This window comes from Nycticebus coucang, chromosome 10 (genome assembly GCF_027406575.1).
Source record: "Nycticebus coucang isolate mNycCou1 chromosome 10, mNycCou1.pri, whole genome shotgun sequence".
Taxonomy (NCBI): domain Eukaryota; kingdom Metazoa; phylum Chordata; class Mammalia; order Primates; family Lorisidae; genus Nycticebus; species Nycticebus coucang.
Window position 1 is genome coordinate 117477594 of NC_069789.1, and position 23282 is coordinate 117500875.

At 38.4% G+C, this 23282-nt stretch overlaps 2 protein-coding genes and 1 non-coding gene across 7 annotated transcripts in view; 2 read left to right on the plus strand and 1 right to left on the minus strand.

Moving 5' to 3' along the window:
• The window catches only part of LOC128596568 (sulfotransferase 2A8-like), a 210618-nt gene extending 194304 nt beyond the window's left edge, over window positions 1-16314 (plus strand). Inside the window, exon 4 of the mRNA XM_053606146.1 lies at window positions 15841-16314. Within this exon, the coding sequence (XP_053462121.1) occupies window positions 15841-15917 (77 nt within the window). The 3' untranslated portion in view covers window positions 15918-16314. The remainder of the gene's footprint in view (window positions 1-15840) is intronic.
• The window catches only part of LOC128595776 (sulfotransferase 2A1-like), a 370742-nt gene that overhangs the window by 275381 nt on the left and 72079 nt on the right, over window positions 1-23282 (plus strand). Inside the window, exon 1 of one of the 5 annotated variants that reach the window (XM_053604740.1) lies at window positions 2820-3005. The exons of the other annotated variants lie outside the window; for them this stretch is intronic. The gene's annotated coding sequence lies outside the window, so the exon portion shown is untranslated. Of the gene's footprint in view, window positions 1-2819; window positions 3006-23282 lie in introns of those variants that run through there. 5 annotated transcript variants of the gene reach the window in all.
• Window positions 12061-12197, minus strand: LOC128597987 (small nucleolar RNA SNORA2/SNORA34 family). Its single transcript, XR_008383516.1, has one exon. It is a non-coding gene; the product is annotated as a small nucleolar RNA SNORA2/SNORA34 family (small nucleolar RNA).

Here is a 23282-nt window from a genome sequence, read left to right on the forward strand (position 1 = left end):
TACAGCAGTCCCTGCCCAGCTCTACAATATTTTTTATAAAACTTTTTAAAAATTAAATTGTAAACACATAGATCATATATACATTAATGCATTTATGGGGTACAATGTGCTGATTTCATATTGAATTAGGAATGTTTATATCACACTGGTTAATATATACCTCATCTTGTTTATTTAATTAAATTGTTAAGACATTTATACTCTATACTAATAGATCCAACATGTACTTTTGCATTATGCCCCATAGGTGTGATCCCACCTTTCACCCTCCCTCCATCTAACCTCCCTCCTACCCTCCTATACCCCCTCCCTCCTTCATCTTGGGCCATAGTTGTTATTTATTCTTCATATTAAAGTGTGAGTGATTGTAAATTGATTTCATAATAGTACCGAATACATTGGATATTTTTTCTTCATTCTTGAGATACTTTACTAAGTAGGATATGGCCCAGCTCCATTCATGTAAATGTAAAAGAGGTAAAGTCTCCATCTTGTTTTAAGGATGCATAATATTCCATGGTATACATATATTATTTATTAATATATGTATTAATTTTTAATGGATTTATTAATCCATTTATGGGTTGATGAGCACTTGAGCTTCTTCCATGCCTTGGCTATTATGAATTGAGCTGCAATGAACAATCTGGTGCAAATATCTTTGTTATGAAGTGATTTTTGGTCTTTTGGATATAAACATAGTAGAGGAATTGCAGGGTCAAATGGCAGGTGTACTTTTAGATCCCTGAGTATTTTCCATAATTCTTTCCAAAAGGGATGTATTAGCTTGCACTCCCACTTGCAGAAGTGTTCCCTTTTCTCCACATTCATGCCAATATCTGTACTTTTAAGATTTTGTTATGTGAGCCACTCTTACTGGAGTTAGATGATATCTCCAAGTGGTTTTGATTTGCATTTCTCTGATGATTAAGATGATGAGCATTTTTTCATGTGTCTGTAGGCCATGCGACTATCTTCTTCGGAGAAGCTTCTGTTCAAGTCCCTTACCCACAATGAAATGGGATTGCTTGTTCTTTTTTTTATTAATAACTTTGAGTTCTCTGTGGATTCTGGTTATTAAACATTTGCCAGAAGCATAACCTGTAAATATCCTCTCCCATTCTGAGGGCTGTCTGCTTGCTTTACTTATTGTGTTCTTGGCTGTGCAGAAGCTTTTTAGTTTGATCAGATCCCATTAATGTATTTTTGGTGTTGCTTCAATTGACCAGGGGGTCCTCCTCATAAAGTATTCTCCCAGGCCACAAGTGTTTCTCCTGCACTTTCTCTAAGAATTTTTATAGTTTCATGTCTTAAGTTTTAATCTTTTATACAGTGAGAGTCAATTTTTATTAATGGTGAAAGGTGGGTATTCAGTTTCAGTCTTCTACAAGTTGTCAGCCAGTTCTCCCAGCACCATTTGTTAAACAGGGACTCTTTCCCCCAATTTATATTTTGAGAGGCTTATCAAAGATCAAATGATGATAAGTGTCTGGGTTCATCTCTTCATTCTCAATTCTGTTCCATACATTTACCGCTCTATTTTTTTGCCAATACCATGCTGTTTTGATCACTATAGATTTATAGTGTAGTTTGAAGTCTGGTAGCGTGATAACTCCTGCTTTGTTTTTATTTCTGAGAAATGTCTTGGCTATTCAAGTTTTTTTCTGGTTCAATATAAAACGAAGTACTATTTTCTCCAGATCTTTAAAGTATGACAGTGGTTTAAAAAAATGTATGACAGGGTGGCGCCTGTGGCTCAAAAGGGTAGGGCACCGGTCCCATATGCCAGAGGTGGCGGGTTCAAACCCAGCCCTGGCCAAAACCCACAAATAAATAAATAAATAATTTTTTAAAAATGTATGACAGTGGTGCTTTGATAGGGATTGCATTAAATTTGTAAATCGCTTTGGGTAATATGGACATTTTAACAACGTTGATTCTTCCTAGCCATAAGCATGATATGTCTTTCCATTTGTTAACATCTTCAGCTTTTTTTTTTTCTCAGAGTTTCATAGTTCTCTTTATAGAGATCTTTCACATCCTTTGTTAGGTAAATTCCCAAATACTTCATCTTCTTTGGCACAACTGTAAAGGGAATAGAGTCCTTGACTGTTTTTTCAGCTTGACTATTATTGGTATATATAAAAACAACTAATTTGTGAGTATTGATTTTCTATTCTGAAACGTTACTGTATTTCTTGATCACTTCTAAGAGTTTTGTGGTTGAGTCCCTGGGGCTTTCCAGGTATAAAATCATATCATTGGCAAAGAGTGAAAGTTTGATCTCCTCTGACTCTATTTGTATACCCTTGATCACCTACTTTTGCCTGATTGCAATGGCTAAGACTTCCATTACAATATTAAAAGGCAGTGGAGACAATGGACAACCTTGCCTCGTTCCTGATCTGAATGGAAGTGTTTTCAATTTTACTCCATTCAATACGTTATTGGCTGTGGGTTTACTGTAGATGGCCTCTATCAGTTTAAGAAAAGTCCCTTCTATACCTATTTTCTTAAGTGTTCTGATCATGAAAGGATGCTGGATATTGTCAAAAGCTTTGTCTGTATCAATTGAGAGAATTATGTGGTCTTTGATTTTTAGTTTGTTAATGTGATGTATTATATTTATAGATTTATGTATATTGAACCAACTTTGAGACCCTTGGATAAAACTCACTTGGTCATGGTGTAAAATTCATTTGATGTGTTGCTGCATTCTGTTTGCTAGGATCTTATTAAATATTTTTGCCCATCTATGTTCATTAAAAATATTGGTCTGCCAATTGCAAGATGGCAGCCGAGTAACAGCTTCCTTGCATCTCGGCACCGTGAGTCTGGGGAGATAGGACTCCAGGCATCTCTGGCTGGTGGGATCTGCCTATCATCACCCCTGAGAGGATACAGGGAGTCAGCGAGAGACTTCTGGACCCCAAGAGGAGGACTAAAACAGTGGAAAACTGGCAAGTGGTCGCGTGTGTTCAATCCGTCTAAACCCGCCCGCAACTGTAAGTTCAGTAGCAGCGAGACTGCAAACCAGAAAGGCCTTACCTGTGAACTGTTTTGGTGTCTTTAGTCTTGGCACTCAGCTGAACTGCCTTGGGGAAAGCCTGAGCGGGAATGCGGAGAACTTTGGCCTTTGTGTAGGGCCCCAGTCTGAGCCGCTGAGCCAGACGGAGCTAATAGTGTTTGGCTCTGGGTCACAGGCAGCCATTGTGAGCGATCTGCCCTGGCAAGCTCCGCCCTCAGGGTCACAGAGCTAAAATTGGGTGGAAGCTGGTAACCCAGCAACCAAGTAGCCTAAGGGCAGGGTCTGAGCCGCCTTGCAGCCCTAACCCTCGGGGGCAGAGGGAGACCAGTTTTGGCACACAGGGTAAGTGGATAGCCACTTCAGGAGTGATTCCAGCGACAAGCACTTCCCTGGGAAAGCTTCTGCTCAGCAAGTGAATAACTTCAAAGTGCCTTTTAAGTAGGCTGAAGAGAGATTTAGGGTGTCTACCTGCTGGGGTTTGAGAAACTAGCAGCCTCCAGTCGTATCAGAACTGTGACTAACATCTCATACCGCAGAACACCACGTGTTGCCCAGACAATATTCAATAACATATACAAACTGCTTGGTTTTTGGTTGTGTTTTTTTGTTTTTTTTGTTTTTTTGGTTTGGTTGTTTTTTTTTTTGTTTATTTTGATGTTCTTGACATTGTTTTGTTTTTTCAGTTCAACCTTTTCCATACAGATCCTTTTTCTTTCTCAATTTTTCTAGTTTAATTATAATTTCCCATTGCTGCCTATTTCAATAATTAGAACTTCATTTTTGTTAGTGTTTCTACCGCTGTTATTTGGTTTTCCACCCAATTTTATCCTGTAAAGTTTTCTGTTTGCATGTTTTGGTTTGATTTATAGCATTTTTGTCTTTCCTCTCTAATTGGTGGAGGTGGGGTACTGTGTCTGATCAGGTTAGCAAAGAGCTGCTGACCTCAAGGGAACCACCCAACTGGGCACCCCCAGAAGGTGTTTTTTTTTAAGGTTGTATCAAAGTATCCTACTGTACACCTATATTGCTCTGTCTCCCTCTTTCTGTGCCTCTCTTCTTTTTGTCAATATTCCTATTAACCACCCCCTCTCCTTTCTCTATTTCTCTTTTTTTTTCTTAACACTCGGTCCTCCTTTCTTTCATCCTCTTTTTGCTCTTCAACCTTCTCACACTTCTGGTCCTGTAACCCTTACTCCACAGGCACAAGAACTTAAAGAGCAAGAGGAAGTGAAAGGAAAATTATGGCAAGGAAACAGATAAAAGAAATCACTCATGAGGAAGAATCAGCAGAAAACTCCAGGCAACATGAAGAACCAGTCCAGAACAACCCCGCCAAGGGACCATGAGGTAGCTACTGCAGAGGATTCCACCTATAAAGAAATGTTAGGAATGACAGAAAGGGAATTTAGAATACACATGTTGAAAACAATGAAAGAAATGATGGAAACAATGAAGGAAACTGCTAATAAAGTGGAAAATAACCAAAAGGAAATTCAAAAACAGAATCAAATAAGAGATGAATGATATGAAGAATATAAAAAGGATATAGCAGAGCTGAAGGAACTGAAACAGTCAATTAGGGAACTTAAAGATGCAATGGAAAGTATCAGCAACAGGTTAGACCATGCAGAAGAAAGAATTTCAGAGGTAGAAGACAAAGTTTTTGAGATAACTCAGATAGTAAAAGAGGCAGAAAAGAAGAGAGAGAAAGCAGAACGTTCACTGTCAGAATTATGGGACATTATGAAGCGTTCTAACATACGAGTTATAGGAATTCCAGAAGGGGAAGAAGAATGCCCCAGAGGAATGGAAGCCATACTAGAGAATATTATAAAAGAAAATTTCCCAAACATCACCAAAGATTCTGACACACTGCTTTCAGACGGCTATCGGACCCCAGGTCACCTCAACTCTAACTGAGCTTCTCCAAGACACATTGTGATGAACCTGTCCAAAGTCAAGACAAAAGAAAGATTCTGCAAGCTGCCAGGAGTAAGTGCCAGTTGACCTACAGGGGCAAATCCATCAGAGCGACCGCAGACTTCTCTAATGAAACTTTCCAAGCAAGAAGACAATGGTCATCTACCTTTAATCTACTTAAACAGAACAATTTCCAGCCCAGAATTCTGTACCCTGCTAAGCTAAGCTTCAAAATTGATGGAGAAATCAAATCATTTACAGATATACAAACATTGAGGAAATTCGCCACAACAAGACCGGCTCTACAGGAAATACTTCAACCTGTTCTGCACACTGACGACCACAATGGATCAGCAGCAAAGTAAGAACTCATAAATTAAAGGACAGAACCTAACCTCCACACTGATGCAAAAGATAAAACTAAGTAATGGACTCTCACCAAATAAGACGAATAGAATACTACCACACTTATCAATTATATCAATAAATGTTAATGGCTTGAATTCCCCACTGAAGAGACATAGATTGGTTGACTGGATTAAAAAACACAAGTCATCCATTTGCTGTCTGCGAGAAACACACCTGGCTTCAAAAGACAAATTAAAGCTCCGAGTCAAGGGTTGGAACACAATTTTTCAGGGAAATGGAATTCAGAAGAAAAGAGGAGTTGCAATCTTATTTTCAGATACATGTGGATTTAAAGCAACTAAAGTCAAAAAAGACAAAGATGTCACTTTATATTGGTCAAGGGAAAAATACAACAAGAAGACATTTCAATTCTAAATATTTATGCACCCAATTTAATGCTCCCAGATTCTTCAAACAGACCTTACTCAGTCTGAGCAATATGATATCTAATAATACCATAATAACAGGGGACCTTAACACTCCTCTTACAGAGCTGGACAGATCCTCTAAACAGAAATTAAACAAGGATATAAGAGATTTCAATGAGACCCTAGAACAACTTTGCTTGATAGACACATATAGAACACTCCATCCCAAAGATAAAGAATATACATTCTTCTCATCACCCCATGGAACATTCTCCAAAATTGATCATATCCTGGGACACAAAACAAATATCAACAGAATCAAAAGAATTGAAATTTTACCATGTATCTGCTCAGACCATAAGGCACTAAAGGTGGAACTCAACTCTAACAAAAATGCTCGACCCCACCCAAAGGCATGGAAACTAAACAGTCTTCTGTTGAATAACAGATGGGTGCAGGAAGAAATAAAACAGGAAATCATTCACTTCCTTGAGCATAACAACAATGAAGACACAAGCTACCAAAACCTGTGGGATACTGCAAAAGCAGTTTTGAGAGGAAAATTCATCACTTTAGATGCCTACATTCAAAAAAAAGAAAGAGAGCACATCAACAATCTCACAAGAGATCTTATAGAATTGGAAAAAGAAGAACAATCTAAGCCTAAACTCAGTAGAAGAAAAGAAATAACCAAAATCAAATCAGAGATCAATAAAATTGAAAACAAAAGAATCATTCATAAAATTAATGAAACAAGGAGTTGGTTTTTTGAAAAAATAAATAAAATAGATAAACCATTGGCCAGACTAACAAGGAATAGAAAAGTAAAATCTCTAGTAACCTCAATCAGAAATGATAAAGGGGAAATAACAACTGATCCCACAGAGATACAAGAGATCATCTCTGAATACTACCAGAAACTCTATGCCCAGAAATTTGACAATGTGAAAGACATGGATCAATATTTGGAATCACACCCTCTCCCTAGACTCAGCCAGGAAGAAATAGACCTCCTGAACAGACCAATTTCAAGCACTGAGATCAAAGAAACAATAAAAAATCTTCCAACCAAAAAATGCCCTGGTACAGATGGCTACACTCCAGAATTCTATCAAACCTTCAAGGAAGAGCTTATTCCTGTATTGCAGAAATTATTCCAAAAACTTGAGGAAGAAGGAATCTTCCCCAACACATTCTATGAAGCAAACATCACCCTGATACCAAAACCAGGAAAAGACCCAAAGAAAAAGGAGAATTTCAGACCAATCTCACTCATGAATATAGATGCAAAAATTCTCAACAAAATCCTAGCCAATAGATTACATTTTATCATCAAAAAAGTCATTCATCATGATCAAGTAGGCTTCATCCCAGGGATGCAAGGCTGGTTTAACATACGCAAGTCTATAAACGTTATCCACCATATTAACAGAGGCAAAAAATAAAGATCACATGATCCTTTCAATAGACGCAGAAAAAGCATTTGATAAAATCCAGCATCCTTTTCTAATTAGAACACTGAAGAGTATAGGCATAGGTGGCACATTTCTAAAACTGATTGAAGCTATCTATGACAAACCCACAGCCAATATTTTGCTGAATGGAGTAAAACTGAAAGCTTTTCCTCTTAGAACTGGAACCAGACAAGGTTGTCCTCTGTCACCTTTACTATTCAACGTAGTGCTGGAAGTTCTAGCCAATACAATTAGGCAAGACGAGGAAATAAATGGAATCCAAATGGGAGCAGAGGAGGTCAAACTCTCCCTCTTTGCTGACGACATGATCTTATACTTAGAGAACCCCAAAGACTCAACCACAAGACTCCTATAAGTCATCAAAAAATACAGTAATGTTTCAGGATATAAAATCAATGTCCACAAGTCAGTAGCCTTTGTATACACCAATAACAGTCAAGATGAGAAGCTAATTAAGGACACAACTCCTTTCACCATAGTTTCAAAGAAAATGAAATACCTAGGAATATACCTAACAAAGGAGGTGAAGGACCTCTATAAAGAAAACTATGAAATCCTCAGAAAGGAAATAGCAGAGGATATTAACAAATGGAAGAACATACCATGCTCATGGATAGGAAGAATCAACATTGTTAAAATGTCTATACTTCCCAAAGCAATCTACCTATTCAATGCCATTCCTATCAAAATACCAACATCGTACTTTCAAGATTTGGAAAAAATGATTCTGCGTTTTGTATGGAACCGGAAAAAAACCCGTATCGCTAAGGCAGTTCTCTGTAACAAAAATAAAGCTGGGGGCATCAGCATACCAGATTTTAGTCTGTACTACAAAGCCATAGTGCTCAAGACAGCATGGTACTGGCACAAAAACAGAGACATAGACACTTGGAATCGAATTGAAAACCAAGAAATGAAACTAACATTTTACAACCACCTAATCTTTGATAAACCAAACAAGAACATACCTTGGGGGAAAGACTCCCTATTCAATAAATGGTGTTGGGAGAACTGGATGTCTACATGTAAAAGACTGAAACTGGACCCACACCTTTCCCCACTCACAAAAATTGATTCAAGACGGATAAAGGACTTAAATTTAAGGCATGAAACAATAAAAATCCTCCAAGAAAGCATAGGAAAAACACTGGAAGATATTGGCCTGGGGAAAGACTTCATGAAGAAGACTGCCATGGCGATTGCAACAACAACAAAAATAAACAAATGGGACTTCATTAAACTGAAAAGCTTCTGCACATCTAAGGAGACAATAACCAAAGCAAAGAGACAACCTACACAATGGGAAAGGATATTTGCATATTTTCAATCAAACAAAAGCTTGATAACTAGGATCTATAGAGAACTCAAATTAATCCACATGAAAAAATCCAACAATCTCTTATATCAATGGGCAAGAGACATGAATAGAACTTTCTCTAAAGACGACAGACGAATGGCTAACAAACACATGAAAAAATGTTCATTATCTCTATATATTAGACAAATGCAAATCAAAACAACCCTGAGATATCATCTAACCCCACTGAGAATGGCCCACATCACAAAATCTCAAGACTGATGCTAGCGTGGATGTGGAGAGTAGGGAACACTTTTACACTGCTGGTGGGACTGCAAACTAGTACAACCTTTCTGGAAGGAAGTATGGAGAAACCTCAAAGCACTCAAGCTAGACCTCCCATTTGATCCTGCAATCCCATTACTGGGCATCTACCCAGAAGGAAAAAAATCCTTTTATCATAAGGACACTTGTACTAGACTGTTTATTGCAGCTCAATTTACAATCGCCAAAATGTGGAAACAGCCTAAATGCCCACCAACCCAGGAATGGATTAACAAGCTGTGGTATATGTATACCATGGAATTCAGCCATTAAAAAAAATGGAGACTTTACATCCTTCGTATTAACCTGGATGGACGTGGAAGACATTATTGTTAGTAAAGCATCACAAGAATGGAGAAGCCTGAATCCTATGTACTCAATTTTGATATGAGGACAATTAATGACAATTATGGTTATGGGGAGGGAAGCAGAAAGAGGGAAAGAGGGAGGGGGGTGGGTCCTTGGTGTGTGTCACACTTTATGGGGGCAAGATATGATTGCAAGAGGGACTTTACCTAACAATTGCGATCAGTGTAACCTGGCTTATTGTACCCTCAATGAATCCCCAACAATAAAAAAAAATATATATTGGTCTATAGTTTTTTTTTCTTGTTGGGTCTTTCCTGGTTTGGGGATCAGGGTGATATTTGCTTCATAGAATTTGTTGGGATGTAGTTCTTCTTTTTCTATGTTTTGGAAAAGTAATATAGGTACTAGTTCCTCTTTAAAGGTTTGGTAGAATTCTGATGTGAAGCCATCTTGTCTCAGACTCTTCTTTTTTCAGAGATTTCTTACAGTTGATTCTATTTTGGTACTTGATATAGGTCTGTTCAGCATTTCCAATTCTTTCTGATTAAGTCTAGAAAGTTGGTGTGCTTTCAAGTATTTGTCAATTTCTTTCAGATTTTCATATTTCTAAGAGTAAAGGTTTTTGTAGTATTCACTAAGGATTTTTTGAATTTCTGAGGAGTCTGTTGTTATTTTGCCTTTGTCATTTCTGATTGATGATAATAGAGACTTTAATTTTCTATTTTTGGTTAGGTTGGTCAAAGGTTCATCAATTTTGTTGAATTTTTCAAAACACCAAATTTTGATTCATTGATCTTTTGGATAATTCTTTTGTTTTCAATTTCACTTAATTCTACTGTAATTTATTTCTTTTCTTCTCCTGGGTTTGAGGTTGAAATTTTCTTCCTTTTACAGTTGCTTAAGATGTCTTAATAAGTTTATTGACTTCCTCTCTTTCCATTATCTTGAGGAAGGCTTGCAACGCTATAAATTTCCCTCTTAAGCCTGCCTTTGCAGTATCCCATAGGTTCTGATAAATCGTGTCTTCATTATTGTTTTATTCCAAAAATTTGACAATTTCCTTCTTAATCTCATCTTTGACCCAGCTATCATTCAGCATAAGCTTACTTAGTTTCCATGTCTTTGTATGAGTATGCAGATACCTGTTATTAGTGAGTTCAACTTTTATTGTGTGATGATCTGAGAAAATACAAGGAATAATTTCTATACTTTTAAATTTGCTGAAGATACTAGGGATCTAAGATGTGATCCATTTTGGAGGATGTTCCATGAGATGATGAGAAGAATGTGTATTCAGTTTTGTTAGGATGAAATATTCTGTAGATGTCTGTTAAATTCGATTGTTGTATGGTGAAGTTTTAGTCCAAAATTTCTTTGCTTAGTTTCTTATTGGTGGATGTATCCAACACTGCCAAAGAGGTGTTAAAATCTCCAGCTATTATGGTTGATATTAAATTGCTCATGTCTGTTAGGGTCTCCCTTATAAATTGAGGGGTATTCTGATTGGGCACATGAATGTTAATAATTCACATCTCATCATGTTGAGTGTTTCTCTTAACAAATGTGAAGTAATCATCCTTGTCTTTCCTTACTTTTGTTTGTTTAAAGCCTAGTGTATCTGCAAATAAAATTGCCACCCATGCTTTTTTCTGGATCCATTTGCCTGGATTACAGATGCCCATCCCTTAACCCTGAGGCTATATCCTTTAAGGTAAGATGAGATGCTTGTATGCAGCAGATATCTGGCCTGAGTTTTTGTATCCAGTCAGCCAACCTGTGCCTGTTAAGAGGACAGTTTAAGCTGTTCACATTAATTGAGAATATTGATAAGCCTGGTAGTATTTGGGGTGTCAAGTTTTTTCAAAGTCCAGTGCACATTTTGAATCTTTTCACCGCTATGGAAATTGGGTTTTGGTCAAGAATTTCAGAGTGGGTTTACTTTGATGGTAGAGCATTGTGCTGGTCATTATGGAAGATGGGTCTCAGGATAGCCTGAAGAGCTGGTTTGGTTATGGAAAATTTCTTCAACGTGTGTATGTCATTAAAGTATTTAACTTCTCCATCATAAATGAAGCTCAATTTGGCTGGATACAAGATCCTGGGATGAAAGTTGTTTTGATTTCAGAGATTGTAGGTCGATGATCATCCTCTTCTAGCTTGAAAAGTTTCAACAGAGAGATCTGCAGTCACTCTAATATTCTTCCCCTTGTAGGTTATGATTTTCTTATATCTGGCTGCTTGCAGGATTTTCTCCTTCATATTAACTTTGGCAAAGCTAATTACAATGTGTCTAGAAGATGCTTCATTTAGGTTGAGTCATGCTGGGGTTCTGAAACTGTCTGCTATCTGAATTTCATTATCTCTTGCCATGCTTGGGAAGTTCTCCTCAATTATCTCTTGGAGTAGAGTATCTGTGCCTTTCAGACCATCCTCTTCTCCTTCAGGGATTCCTATGAGGCAAATGTTTGCTCTTGTGGAGTGGTCCCACAATTGTCTCAGGGAATGATCCATTTTTGCTCTCCCCTTCTCTTCCTCTTTGAGCATTTCAGAGAGTTCAAAAGCTTCAGTGTCAGAAATCCTTTCTTTTGCCTGCTTCATTCTGTTGCTGAGGGATTCTACTGTATTTCTTGGATCTTTTAGGGCTGCCATTTCTTGCCTCAATGTGTCAAAATCTTTGGTGAATTTGTCTTTGAATTCATTGAATTCTTTTTTAATTTTAATTTTTTTTTTACTGTAGAATTATATTTTTATTTTGAGTAAAAACCCACAGTAATTTTAGGAAGCTATAATTAAGATTTAACAGCATTATAATTCTAATGAATAACTTAAATATCCTCTTGAGATAAATATAATAATATTTTATGGATATCTTGGAACCCCAGTATTAAGTCTACAAATACACACTAACTTACATCTATCACCAATGACTCATACTGTTTCTTTCTAATTAATTGACCATTACATTTCCAAAGTTCTGAAATGGCCAACAGACCATAGAAAGATAATTCTTTAGGCTTCTGCTTGAAACCAACAGCTTCAGCAAACTGCTGGCCTTGATTTAGGGCCAAGATAACTTTTGAATTGCTCCTTGAATTTCTAACTCCATCTTTACCTCCATTCTGTTCATCTTATTTGCAATCCAAATTCTGAATTTGATTTCTGACATCTCAGCCATTTGTTTATGAATGGGATCTTCTGTTGTGTCTCCTTTGTCATTCCTTGGGGGAGTTGATCTACTCTGATTATTCATGTTGCCAGAGTTTGTCCGCTGATTCCGCTCCATGATTATTTTTCACCATTTGGCTAGAGAAGCTGGCAAGGTAAAATTGAATTGTGGTATCATGGAGTTGTAATTAACCACCCCTTTACCAAAGAACTGGGACTGGTGATTGTGGCTTTTCCCTTAAGCTTTACAAAGGTCTCATTTGGTACTACAGCCTGAAACTCTGGGGAATCTGCTTGGTGTGGTGGGGCTAGATGGCTCTGACCTGTATTCAGCTAGTCTCTGTCCAATCCTAGTGAATCAGGGGCTTTGGGCTAAATTTCAGCTGTGGAGATATATATGCAACTAAGACACCCCACATCCCCACAGGTGACAACTGGAAGGGGAGAATCCCACACTCCCACAACAACACAACCAGGGTACAACCTTGATGGGTCCCAAGGTTATCGGCCAAGGTCAACAGTTCCAAACCAATTGTCCCGGTCAACACAAACACCAATCAGGTGGGAGAGTTCAATAGGTCTTCAGCATCTATGCAGTGGGGGTCCACTTGCAGCTCAAGTGTAACTCACTCCAGTGCTCTATGGAGTCAGAAAGGCCCACCTAGCAAAATAGTCCAGCAGGGCTGGTGCCTCCTTCCCCACCTTGCACCTCCATCACACCCAGGCACTGGTAGCCCCATGGGCCTGTGGCCCAGTTCCCTCCAATGAGCAAATGTGCCAGGGATTTGGGCCTGCTAGAGTCAGAGGGAAGTCAATGCCTCATCAATGCCACACCCTGCTACCAGCTGGCTAGGGGAGTTGAAGTCTGATTACCTCAGTTGTTCAATGGAAACTGGGAGTGTTCCACCTGAGCTCCTTCCAAACCAGAGCTTAACAAAGTAGCTAATGTTTTTTGCCCTCAGAGACTGTGCCTCTGCCCCACTCTGCTTCTCTGGTATCCCTGCAATGCAAGATCTGCCTCCCTCCAGCCGTGCACAGAATTTGGGAGGTGTCTGTCCGAAATTTGACCCTGGTGGGATCACTCTATTAATGCTGCTGCTAGGAGGGAGGTCTCTCCACTTGGATTCCCACATCTCAGCGGTTCCTGAAGCCTCCAACCATCGTATGGAGACCCAAGCCTCCGCCCACTGATGAGTTGCTCTTTCTCAGAGCCAAGTCAGCCACCTTCCCCCCATGTCTTTCCACATTGTTACTGGATTCACAGGTGCATTATAGCTGCACTACTTCAGACCATGCAATGTGCAATGTGCAGTCTTAACAAAGAACTGTGAGTGTTCTGGTCTTTGCAGGGGTTGGGCTTCTAGACAGCCAGGCCAGGGGGAAGGGTGGACTGGGAGTTCAAAGTGGCAGTGAAAATATTTTTTCAACCTTCATGCCAAACAAGACAATCAATGCTCAGGCTCACAGCACAGACTCTCTGGAGAAGGAGTCCCAGCTTCCAGAAACTTACTCCCATGGGGTGAGAGAAGAGGACCTCAGTTCACCACTCACTAGTAGAGATCTCACAGCAAGCAAGCAAGCAACTCTCTTGGGGGAGGGGACAGACACACATCCTCTTTGGGGTGGGTTCTGTATCTGAAGTTTGTTTCCTTGGAATTGCAGCTTGCCTCAGCAGAGAAGACATGCAATTATCAATCTATTCTCTCAGCTAGGCTCTCCCCACTTCAGCTTTGTTGGTTTCTTTCTGGCTGTTATCTCTCCCTCTGGGTGGGAGCTTCTGTTGAAAGCTGGCTTCAGTTGGCTATCATCTTCCACTCCCCTTTGCTCTTGTTGAATGTAAAAATTGGAGTTAGGGAAAATACCAACCTGAAGTTTTAGCAAAACACAAGGCATGTTGAAACAAAATGAACAAACAAACAAACAAAAAGCAATCAGACGCACAAACACCCAGACACACAAAAAAAGAGAAAAACAAAAACAGAAGAAAACTTGAATAGCTGGATGTAAGCAATCTCAGCAACTGTAAGAGGAAGGGGAGGGCTTGGTGCCCATAGCCCAGCCTCCAGGGAACCAGCCATACACACCAGAGCTGGCAGGCTCCAACCCAGCTCAGGCCCGCCAAACAACAATGACAACCACAACCAAAAAGCCACCGGGTACTGTGGGGGGTGCCTACAGCCCCAGCCACCTGGGAAGCTGAGGCAAGAGAACCACTCAGCCCAAGAGAGAGGTTGCTGTGAGCTGTGATGCCACAGCACTCCACCAAGGGCAACATAGTGAGACTCTGTCTAAAAAAAAAAAATTAACAATAACTCCTAAAAGAAAAAGGAAAAAAAGAAAGATGAATGAGCAAAGATAAAAAAGACAATAAAATTATATTAAATATAATTAAAATATATATATATATATATATATGACTATATATATGACATAGGGATAGAATTTAGTAGGAATATATTTATGTTGCAATATACTTTCTGGACACCAGATGGCACCGTGAGTGGTTCCCAGGCTTAAATTGTTCTCGGTGTTTCCTGATTACCTGCTTGGGGCCTAGACCCTGCCAAACTGATGATTCCCCCATCTCAAAAAATCTTCACAGGCAGGTTTCTCAAATTCTCCCTGCAACAGTTCCCATGAAGTGTGGGATATCCTGGGCCAGTTCCAAGTGTAGGATGACTGTCTGTGGGTGAGACTCAATTCGCTACAGCTGGCCTGGGCAGAAAAGTGCCTGCAGTGACCATCATCTTCCAAATTCCATCTCTTGAGCTCCAGGATGTTTCCCATCTGAGTATCTCTCCCACTGCCTAACCACAGTGGTGCTGTACCAGATGGCACCCCACTATGGCTGCATAATTCCGCTTAGGAGTCCACACTTCACCAATCTTTCCACACATTACCTAGTTTCCACACAAAATGGGAACTGCAATCCTCTGTGGTGGGGCCGGTTGCTGCCCACAGCTGCTGCAACCCGAGGCAGAAGTTTTCCCTGTATTCTCTGCAGATCCAGATTACACTCCAACTCCAGCAATCCACCACCTCCTTGCACACCCTGAACTGCCTCTCCACACCAATGTTCCATGCTGGGAATGATCTTGCCCACTAACTCTCACCTGTTGTACTAGGAGAGCTGAGCTAAAGGTCCTTCCTGTCTGCCATCTTGCTCCACTCCGAGGATTACAATTTTAGTACAATTTTCTTCTTTGTTCAAATGTACATACAGTTTACGGCACCCTCTGTACACCATGAACTACCACCCAGATTTTAAAACCCTCTAGTTGCTTCCCATTGTGAGTATGCCAATATACCCCAGGGGGATAAACAATGCTTTCCTCTTCCATTGTCACATTACTGAAACACTAAGTACTTCATAGGAAATTTGAATTTTATATTTAATTAGTGAATGCCACAAGTAATTTATTGGTAAAAATCCAATAATTTTTATTAAACATTGTCTAAGAATTACATTTTTCTCTGGTTTTATGAAGATCCAAAGGAGTAAAAAATAAATGTATTCATTTTTCTTTTTCCTATTTTTCCTTGAAGGTGATTTATGTCGTGAGAAATCCCAAAGATGTTATTGTATCCACTTATTTTTTCTGGAATTCAATCATTTGGATTAAGAAACCAAAGTCAGTGGAGCAATGTCTTGAATGGTTGGTGGAAGGAAAATGTGGGGGTGCTGCAAAATAAGGATGCTAGGGAGCGCGCGGAGTCCGTTCTCCGAACTCACCTGACACCCACTTTGTATCCACATCTCACCAGCCCAGGGCTACAACGCTCTGTCACCGCTGGAACCCAAATCTGCAAAGTCCACCTACTATCCTAAGTGGGAGCAGAACTCTAGCCAGCCCCTCGGATGTCCCTGATAAACCGTCAGCGCTGGGTTGGTGGGCATTTAGCTTGTTTCCACATTTTGGTGATTGTAATTGAGCTGCAGAAAAACAATCTAGTGGAAATGTCCTTAGGATAAAATGAACTTTTTCTTCTGAGTAGATGCCCAGTAATGGGATTGCAGAATCAAGTGGGAGGTCTAATTTGAGTTCTTTCAGGATTCTCCATACTTGCTTCCAAATAGCTGGTATTAGTTTGCAGTCTCACCAACAGCATAAAAGTGTTTCTCTCTCTCCACATCCATGCCAGCATCTGCAGCTTTGAGACGTTGTGATGGGGACTATTCTCTCTGGGGTTAGGTGATATCTCAGGGTGGTTTTGATTTGCAGTTCTCTGATGATTAGAGATGATGAGCATTATTCAAATATTTGTTAGCCATTTGTCTGTCTTCCTCATAGATGGTTCTGTTCATATCTCTTGCCCAGTGATAGATTGAATTGTTTACTCTTTTTTGTTCTTGATTAATTTGAGTTCTCTGTACATTGTAGTTATCAACCTTTCGTCAGATTCATAACATGCAAATATATTTTCCCATTCCAAAGGTTGTCTTTTGCTTCACTTGTTGTGACTTTAGCTGTGCAGAAGCTTTTCAGCTTAATTAAGACCCATTTGTTTATTTTTGTCGTTGTGATTGCTGCTGTGGTCTTAGTCATAAAATCTGTCTGGAGTCCAACATCATCAACAGTTTTTCTCATACTTTCTTCTAGGACTTTTATCATTTCATGTCTTAGATTTAAGTCTTTTGTCCATCTGGAGTCACTTTTTGTAAGTGGTGAAAATTGTGGTTCCAGTTTCAGTCTTTTACACGTGGTTATGCAGTTCTCCCAGCATCATTTGTTGAGTAGGGTTCTTTTCTCCAGTGTATGCTTTTGTTTGGTTTATCGAAGATCAGATGTCAACTAGAGACTGGTTCCATCTCTTGGATTTTTATTGTGTTCCATATGTCTGTGTATCTATTTTTGTGCCAATACCATGTTGTTTTGATTACTGTAGACTTGTAACATAGCCTGAAGTCTGGTAGGATGATGCTTCCGACTTTGTCTTTTTACTAAGAAAAGCTTTGACTATATGGAGTATTTTCTGGTTCCATACAAAACAAAGTACTATTTTTTCCAGTACTTTAATGTTTAATGTTTGTATTTTAATGGGGATTTCATTGAACCTACAGATTACATTGGGTAGAAAAGACATTTTGACAATGTTGATTCTTCCCAGCCAAGAGCATGGTATGTTCTTCCATTGTTAATGTCTTCTGCTATTTCTTTTCTTAGGGTTTCATAATTCTCTTTGTAAAGATCCTTCACTTCTTCTCTTAGTATTTCATTTTGTTGGAAGCTACTGTGAAGGGAATTGTGTCCTTGATTTGGTTCTCAACATTACTGTGACTGGCATATACAAAGGCTACTGATTTGTGAATATTGATTTTATACCCTGAGACATTATTGTATTTCTTGATGTCATCCAGGAGTTTTGTGGTTGAGTCCTCAGAGTTTTCTAAGAATGGGATCTTGTCAGCAGCAAAGAGTGGTGGTTTGACCTCCTCTGCCCCCATTTTGATGCCTTTTATATGCTGCTCCTGCTTGATTGTATTAGCTAGAATTTGCAGAACTATGTTGAATAGTAGTAGCAATAGTGAACATCCTTGTCTTGTTCCCCTTCTAAATGGAAATGCTTTTGGTTTTACCCAATTCAGCATAATATTAGCTGTGGGTTTGTCGAAGATACCTTCAATTGGCTTCAGAAATGTGCCACCTATGGCTATATTCTTAAGTGTTCTTATTTATAAAAGGATAATGGATTTCATCAAATGCTTTTTTGCAACTATTGAAATAATCATATGGCCTTTTTTGTTTCTATTGATATGGTGAGTTACATATATGGATTTGCATATGTTAAACCAGCCCTGCATCCCTGGGATGAAGCTTACTTACTTGTAATGTATAATTTTTTAAATGTGTATTTTCAATCTATCAGTTAAGATTTTGTTGAGTACTGAAATTGGTCTGTAGCTCTCCTTTTTAGTTGGATCCTTTCATGGTTTTGGAATCAGGATGATGTTTGCTTCATTGAACGTGTTGGGGAAAGTTCCTTACCTCTCAATGTTTTGGAATAGTTTCTGCAGTATAGGTCCAAGCTCATCTTTGAAAATGTGATAGGATTCTGGTGTGAAGCCAACTGGTCAAAGGCTTTTATGTGTTGGAAGCTTTTTTATTATTTCTTCAATCTCAGTGCTTGATATATCTGCTTAAGAGATCTATTTCTTCCTAGTTAAATCTAGGAAGATGGCGTAATTCCTGGTATTGGTCCATTTCCTCTACATTGCTGAATTTCTGGGTATAGAGTTTTTTGTAATAGTCAGAGATAATCTCTTGTATCTGTATGGTATCAGTTGTTATTTCTCCCTTTTTGTTTCTGATTTAGGATATTAAAGATTTTACTTTTCTGTTTCTAGTTAATCTGGCCAATGATTTGTTGATTTTATTTATCTTTTTGAAGAATGATTCTTTTGTTTTCGGCTTCATTTATTTCTGGCTTAATTTTGGTGATTTCTTCTCTTCTGCTAGGTTTGGGATTGGATTGCTCTTCCCTTTCCATTTCTTTAAGATGATTCATTAGTTGTTGATATCCTCTCTTTCTGTGTTTCAGGTATACTTCTTTTTAATTAATTATTTATTTAACATTCATTTAATTATTAGCTAATATATCTGCTTTTTTTTTTAAGAGACAGAGTCTCAATTTGTCGCCCTTGGTAGAGTGCTGTGGTGTCACAGCTCCAAGAAACCTCCAGCTCTTGGGTTTAGGTGATTCTCTTGCCTCAGCCTCCTAAGTTGCTGGGACTACAGGCACCTGCCACAACACCCAGCTATTTTTTATTGCTGTTTGGCTTGGGCCAGGTTTGAACTCGACACCCTGGGTGTATTGATCCGGCCCTCTGAGCCACAGACAGCCCCACATATCTCTATTCTAATACAGCCTCATTTTAGCCATTTTTTATATTTTTTCCTTTATTAAATCCTAACTGTGTACATTAATGCATTTATGGGTACAATGTGCTGATTTGATAAACAATGTGGAATTCTTACATCTAACTGATTAAACATAACTATCTCCTTGCTTACTTATTTGTTGTGGCGAGATATTCATATTCGATTCTTAATAGTTTTGAAATATATCCAACTAATAGGATAAATTTCCATCCTAGGACTACTTTTGCAGTGTCCCACAGGTTTTTGTAGCTTGGTCTCTGTTGTTGTTGCTTATTCATTCAGCATGAGGTTGTTTAGCTTGTTTAGTTTCCATGCTTTTGTGTGGGGATGAAAATTTTTATTGGAGCTGACTTTCACCTTTATTGCCTTGTAATCTGAAAGTCTTTTGAGGTTATTGAGATTTGATTTGTGTCCTAGGATATGATCTATTTTGGAGAATGTTCCATGTGCTTATGAGAAGAACATATATTCCTTAGCTTTGGGATGAAGTGTTCTGTATATGTCTATTAAGCATAATTGTTCTAGGTCTGCATTTAAGTCCCTTGTATCTTTGCTTAGTTTATGTCTAGTGGTTCTGTCCAGCTCTGTACGAGGGGTAGTAAAGTCCCCTACAATTATGGTGTTGTAGGATTTCATATTACTTAGACCAATTAAGATCTGTTTCATAAATCAGGGACCATTGAAATTAGGTACATAAATACTTACAATTGAAATGCTTTCATGTTTGCTATTCCCTTGACCAGTATGAAGTGTTTGTCTTTATATTTTTTGACTTCAGTTACTTTAAATTCACTTGAGTCTGAAAATAGGATTGAGATCCCTCCTGTGTTTTGATTTCTATTTGGCTTAAATATTGTTTTTCATCCCTTCACCCTGAGTCTTGTTTGTCCTTCATGGATGTGTTTCCAGGAGACAGCATGTGGAGGACTTGTGCTTTTTTATCCATTCAGCTAGCCTATGCATCTTCAGTGTGGAATTCAAGCCATTAACATTTATTAAGACAACTGTTGAGTATGGAGGCATTCTGTTCATCTTATTTTGTGTGAGCCTATTGCTTACTTATACCTTTTGCATCATTGTGGCATCTAGGTTTTGTTTTTTAGTTTTGGGGTGTTTACTTTGCTGGTTGTCCATTGTGATATTCAGTGTGGAGAATAAGTCTAGGTATTTCCTGCAGAGCTGGTCTTGTTGTGGCAAATTTCCTAAATGTTTGCATATAACTAAAGGATTTTTTTTCTCCATCAATTTTAAAGCTTAGCTTAGCAGGATATAGAATTCTGAGCTGAAAATTGTTTTGTTTAAAAAGGCTAAAGGCAGATGACCATTCTCTTTAGCCTGGAAAAGTGTCAATTGAAGTTTGCCATCACCCTCATTGATCTGCCCCTGTAGGTCAATTGGTGCTTACTCCTAGCTACTTGTACAATTTTCTCTTTTCTGTTGACTTTTGACAGGTTCATGACAATGTGCCTTGGAGAAGCTCTGTTTGAGTTGAAATGACCTGGTGTTCCATATCCCTCTGAAATGAGTGTGTCAGAATCTTTGGTGATGCTTGTGAAATTTTCACTTTTGATATCCTCCAGTAGGGCTTCCTTTCCTCTGGGCTGTTCTTTTTCCCCTTCTGGGATGCCTATAATTTGTACATTTGAACATTTTGTGAAGTCCCATAATTCTCTGAGCAAATGTTCTGCTTTCTTTCCTTCCTTTTCTGCCTCTTTAACTGCCTGTGTTAGCTCATGACCTGTATGCTCTAGCTCTGAGATTCTTTCTTCTCCATGGTCTAATCTCTTGTTGATATTTTTTACTGGATCTTTAAGTTCCATTATTCACTGCTTCAATTCCTTAAGCTCCACTATATCTCTTCTCTAGTCTTTATATCTTTCATCCCTTACTTGGTTCTTGTTTTGGATTTCTTTTGGTTATTTCCCACTTTCTCAGAAATTTCCTTCATCGTTTTTACCATCCTTATTTTAAATTGCCTCTGTCATTTATAACTTTTCTTTAATGTTGGAATTCTCTGTGTTAGCTACCTAATACCTCATGATCCCTTGGCGGGGTGTTCTGCTCTGGTTTTCCATGTTGCCAGGATTGTTCTGTTGGTGTCTTCCCGTAAATGCTTTCATCTTGTCTGAATCCTTCTGCTACTTCTTCCTTTCACTTCTTCCTTCCCTTTAAATTATCTTGTTTCTGTGCTTAGGCATAGAAGTGCCCTTTTGGTAAAAATCATCAGGAAGAGAAGAGCGCAGAGGAACAATGGAGAAAAGATAGAAAAAGAGAAAAGAAAAAATAAAAGAGGGTAAAAGTAAAGATTGACGGAAAGAAGAAAAAAACAGAAAGAGAGAGATAGGAGTTATAGTAGTGTGGCTCAGTGCCCACAGCACAGTGGTTATGGTGCCAGCCACATACACTCAGGCTGGCAGGTTTGAACCTGGCCCAGGCCTGCTAAACAACAATGACAACTACAATAAAAATAAAAAAAAAAAACAGCTGGGTGTCGTGGCAGGCGCCTGTAGTCCCAGCTAGTTGGGAGGCTGAGAGAAGAGAATTGCTTTAGCCCAAGAGTTTGAGGTTGCTGTGCACCATGATGCCACGGCTCTCTACCCAGGGTGACATAGTGAGACTCTATCTCATAAAAAAAAAATTGCCATTAAAGTTTAATGACATATGGAGGCATCTTCATATTGCAATTGAATAATATGCATATAATAAAGTACACATTGATCAACTACCAAAATGGACTATGTAATATAAGAAGAACTAGTCTAAATAAATACCATAATTAAAATCAACATCATGCACACTACATGTTCTAATTATAATGCAGTAAACTTATGCACCAAAAAATGAAAGATAGTTTTAAATTATATAGGTAGTTAGAAAAACATTTCTAAGTAATTCATATTCTAGAATGAATGAGAGCAGGTTGTTTTTAGTTCTGAATTTAGTGATTATAAAAAGATTAAATATAAAAAGTCATACATTCCTTTTGAAAAGATGTTTGGAGAACACTTAGAGATCTAAAAATAGACATGCTATTTGATCCTCCAATTGCTCTACAGGGTATATATCCAGAAGACCAAAAATCACATTATGAGACAAAGATATTTGTTCCAGAATGTTCATTGCAGCCCAATTCATAATTGCTAAATCATGGAAGAAGCCCAAGTGCCCATCAAGCCACAAATGGATTAATAAATTGTGACATATGTACATCATGGAATATTATGCAGCCTTAAAGAAAGATGGAGACTTTACCTCTTTCATGTTTACAAGAATGGAAGAAAAAGTATCCAATATATTCAGCCCTACTATGAAACTAATTTATAGCTTTCATGTGAAAGCTATAACCCAATTATAACCTAAGAATATGGGGAAAGGGGAAAGGGAGTGGGGAGGATGGGTAGAAGGAGGGTAAATTGTGGGACCATACCTACGGTGCATCTTACAAGGGTACATGTGAAACTTACTAAATGTAGAATATAAATGTCTTAACACAATAACTAAGAAAATGTCATGAAGGCTATGTTAACCAGGTTGATGAAATTATTTCAAATTGTATATAAAACCAGTGCATCGTGCCCCACGATTGCATTAATGTACACAGCTATGATTTAATAAAATATAAAAGAAAATTATGAAATGCAGGCAGATCAGTCCTTGATGGTAACCTTACAGCCTTAAATGTGTGAAGTGAGAAATAATGAAAACGCAACATTTATGCATTATACGTTTGACCTTAGAAGACAAAAAAATGAACAAAAACACATAAAAAAAGATGAGGGAAGTAAATAATGGTGAGAGAGCAAAGATTAAATTAAAAACAAAATTTACATGACACAAATAATTCATTTTCTAGACACATTTGAAAAAAAAAATTTTTTTATTACAGTTTTTGGCTGGTGCCAGGTTTGAACGTGCACCTCTGGTATATGGGGCCGGTGCCCTACTCTTTGAGCCACAGGCACCACCCATTAGACACATTTGATTTACCACAATTGGCCCATTAAGAAATGGAAAGCATGGATGGAGCTATAATCATGAAACTGCTAGAATTAGGACTTCCATATCTAAAACTCCACCAATAGCACTGCCATAAAACACAAACCCAAT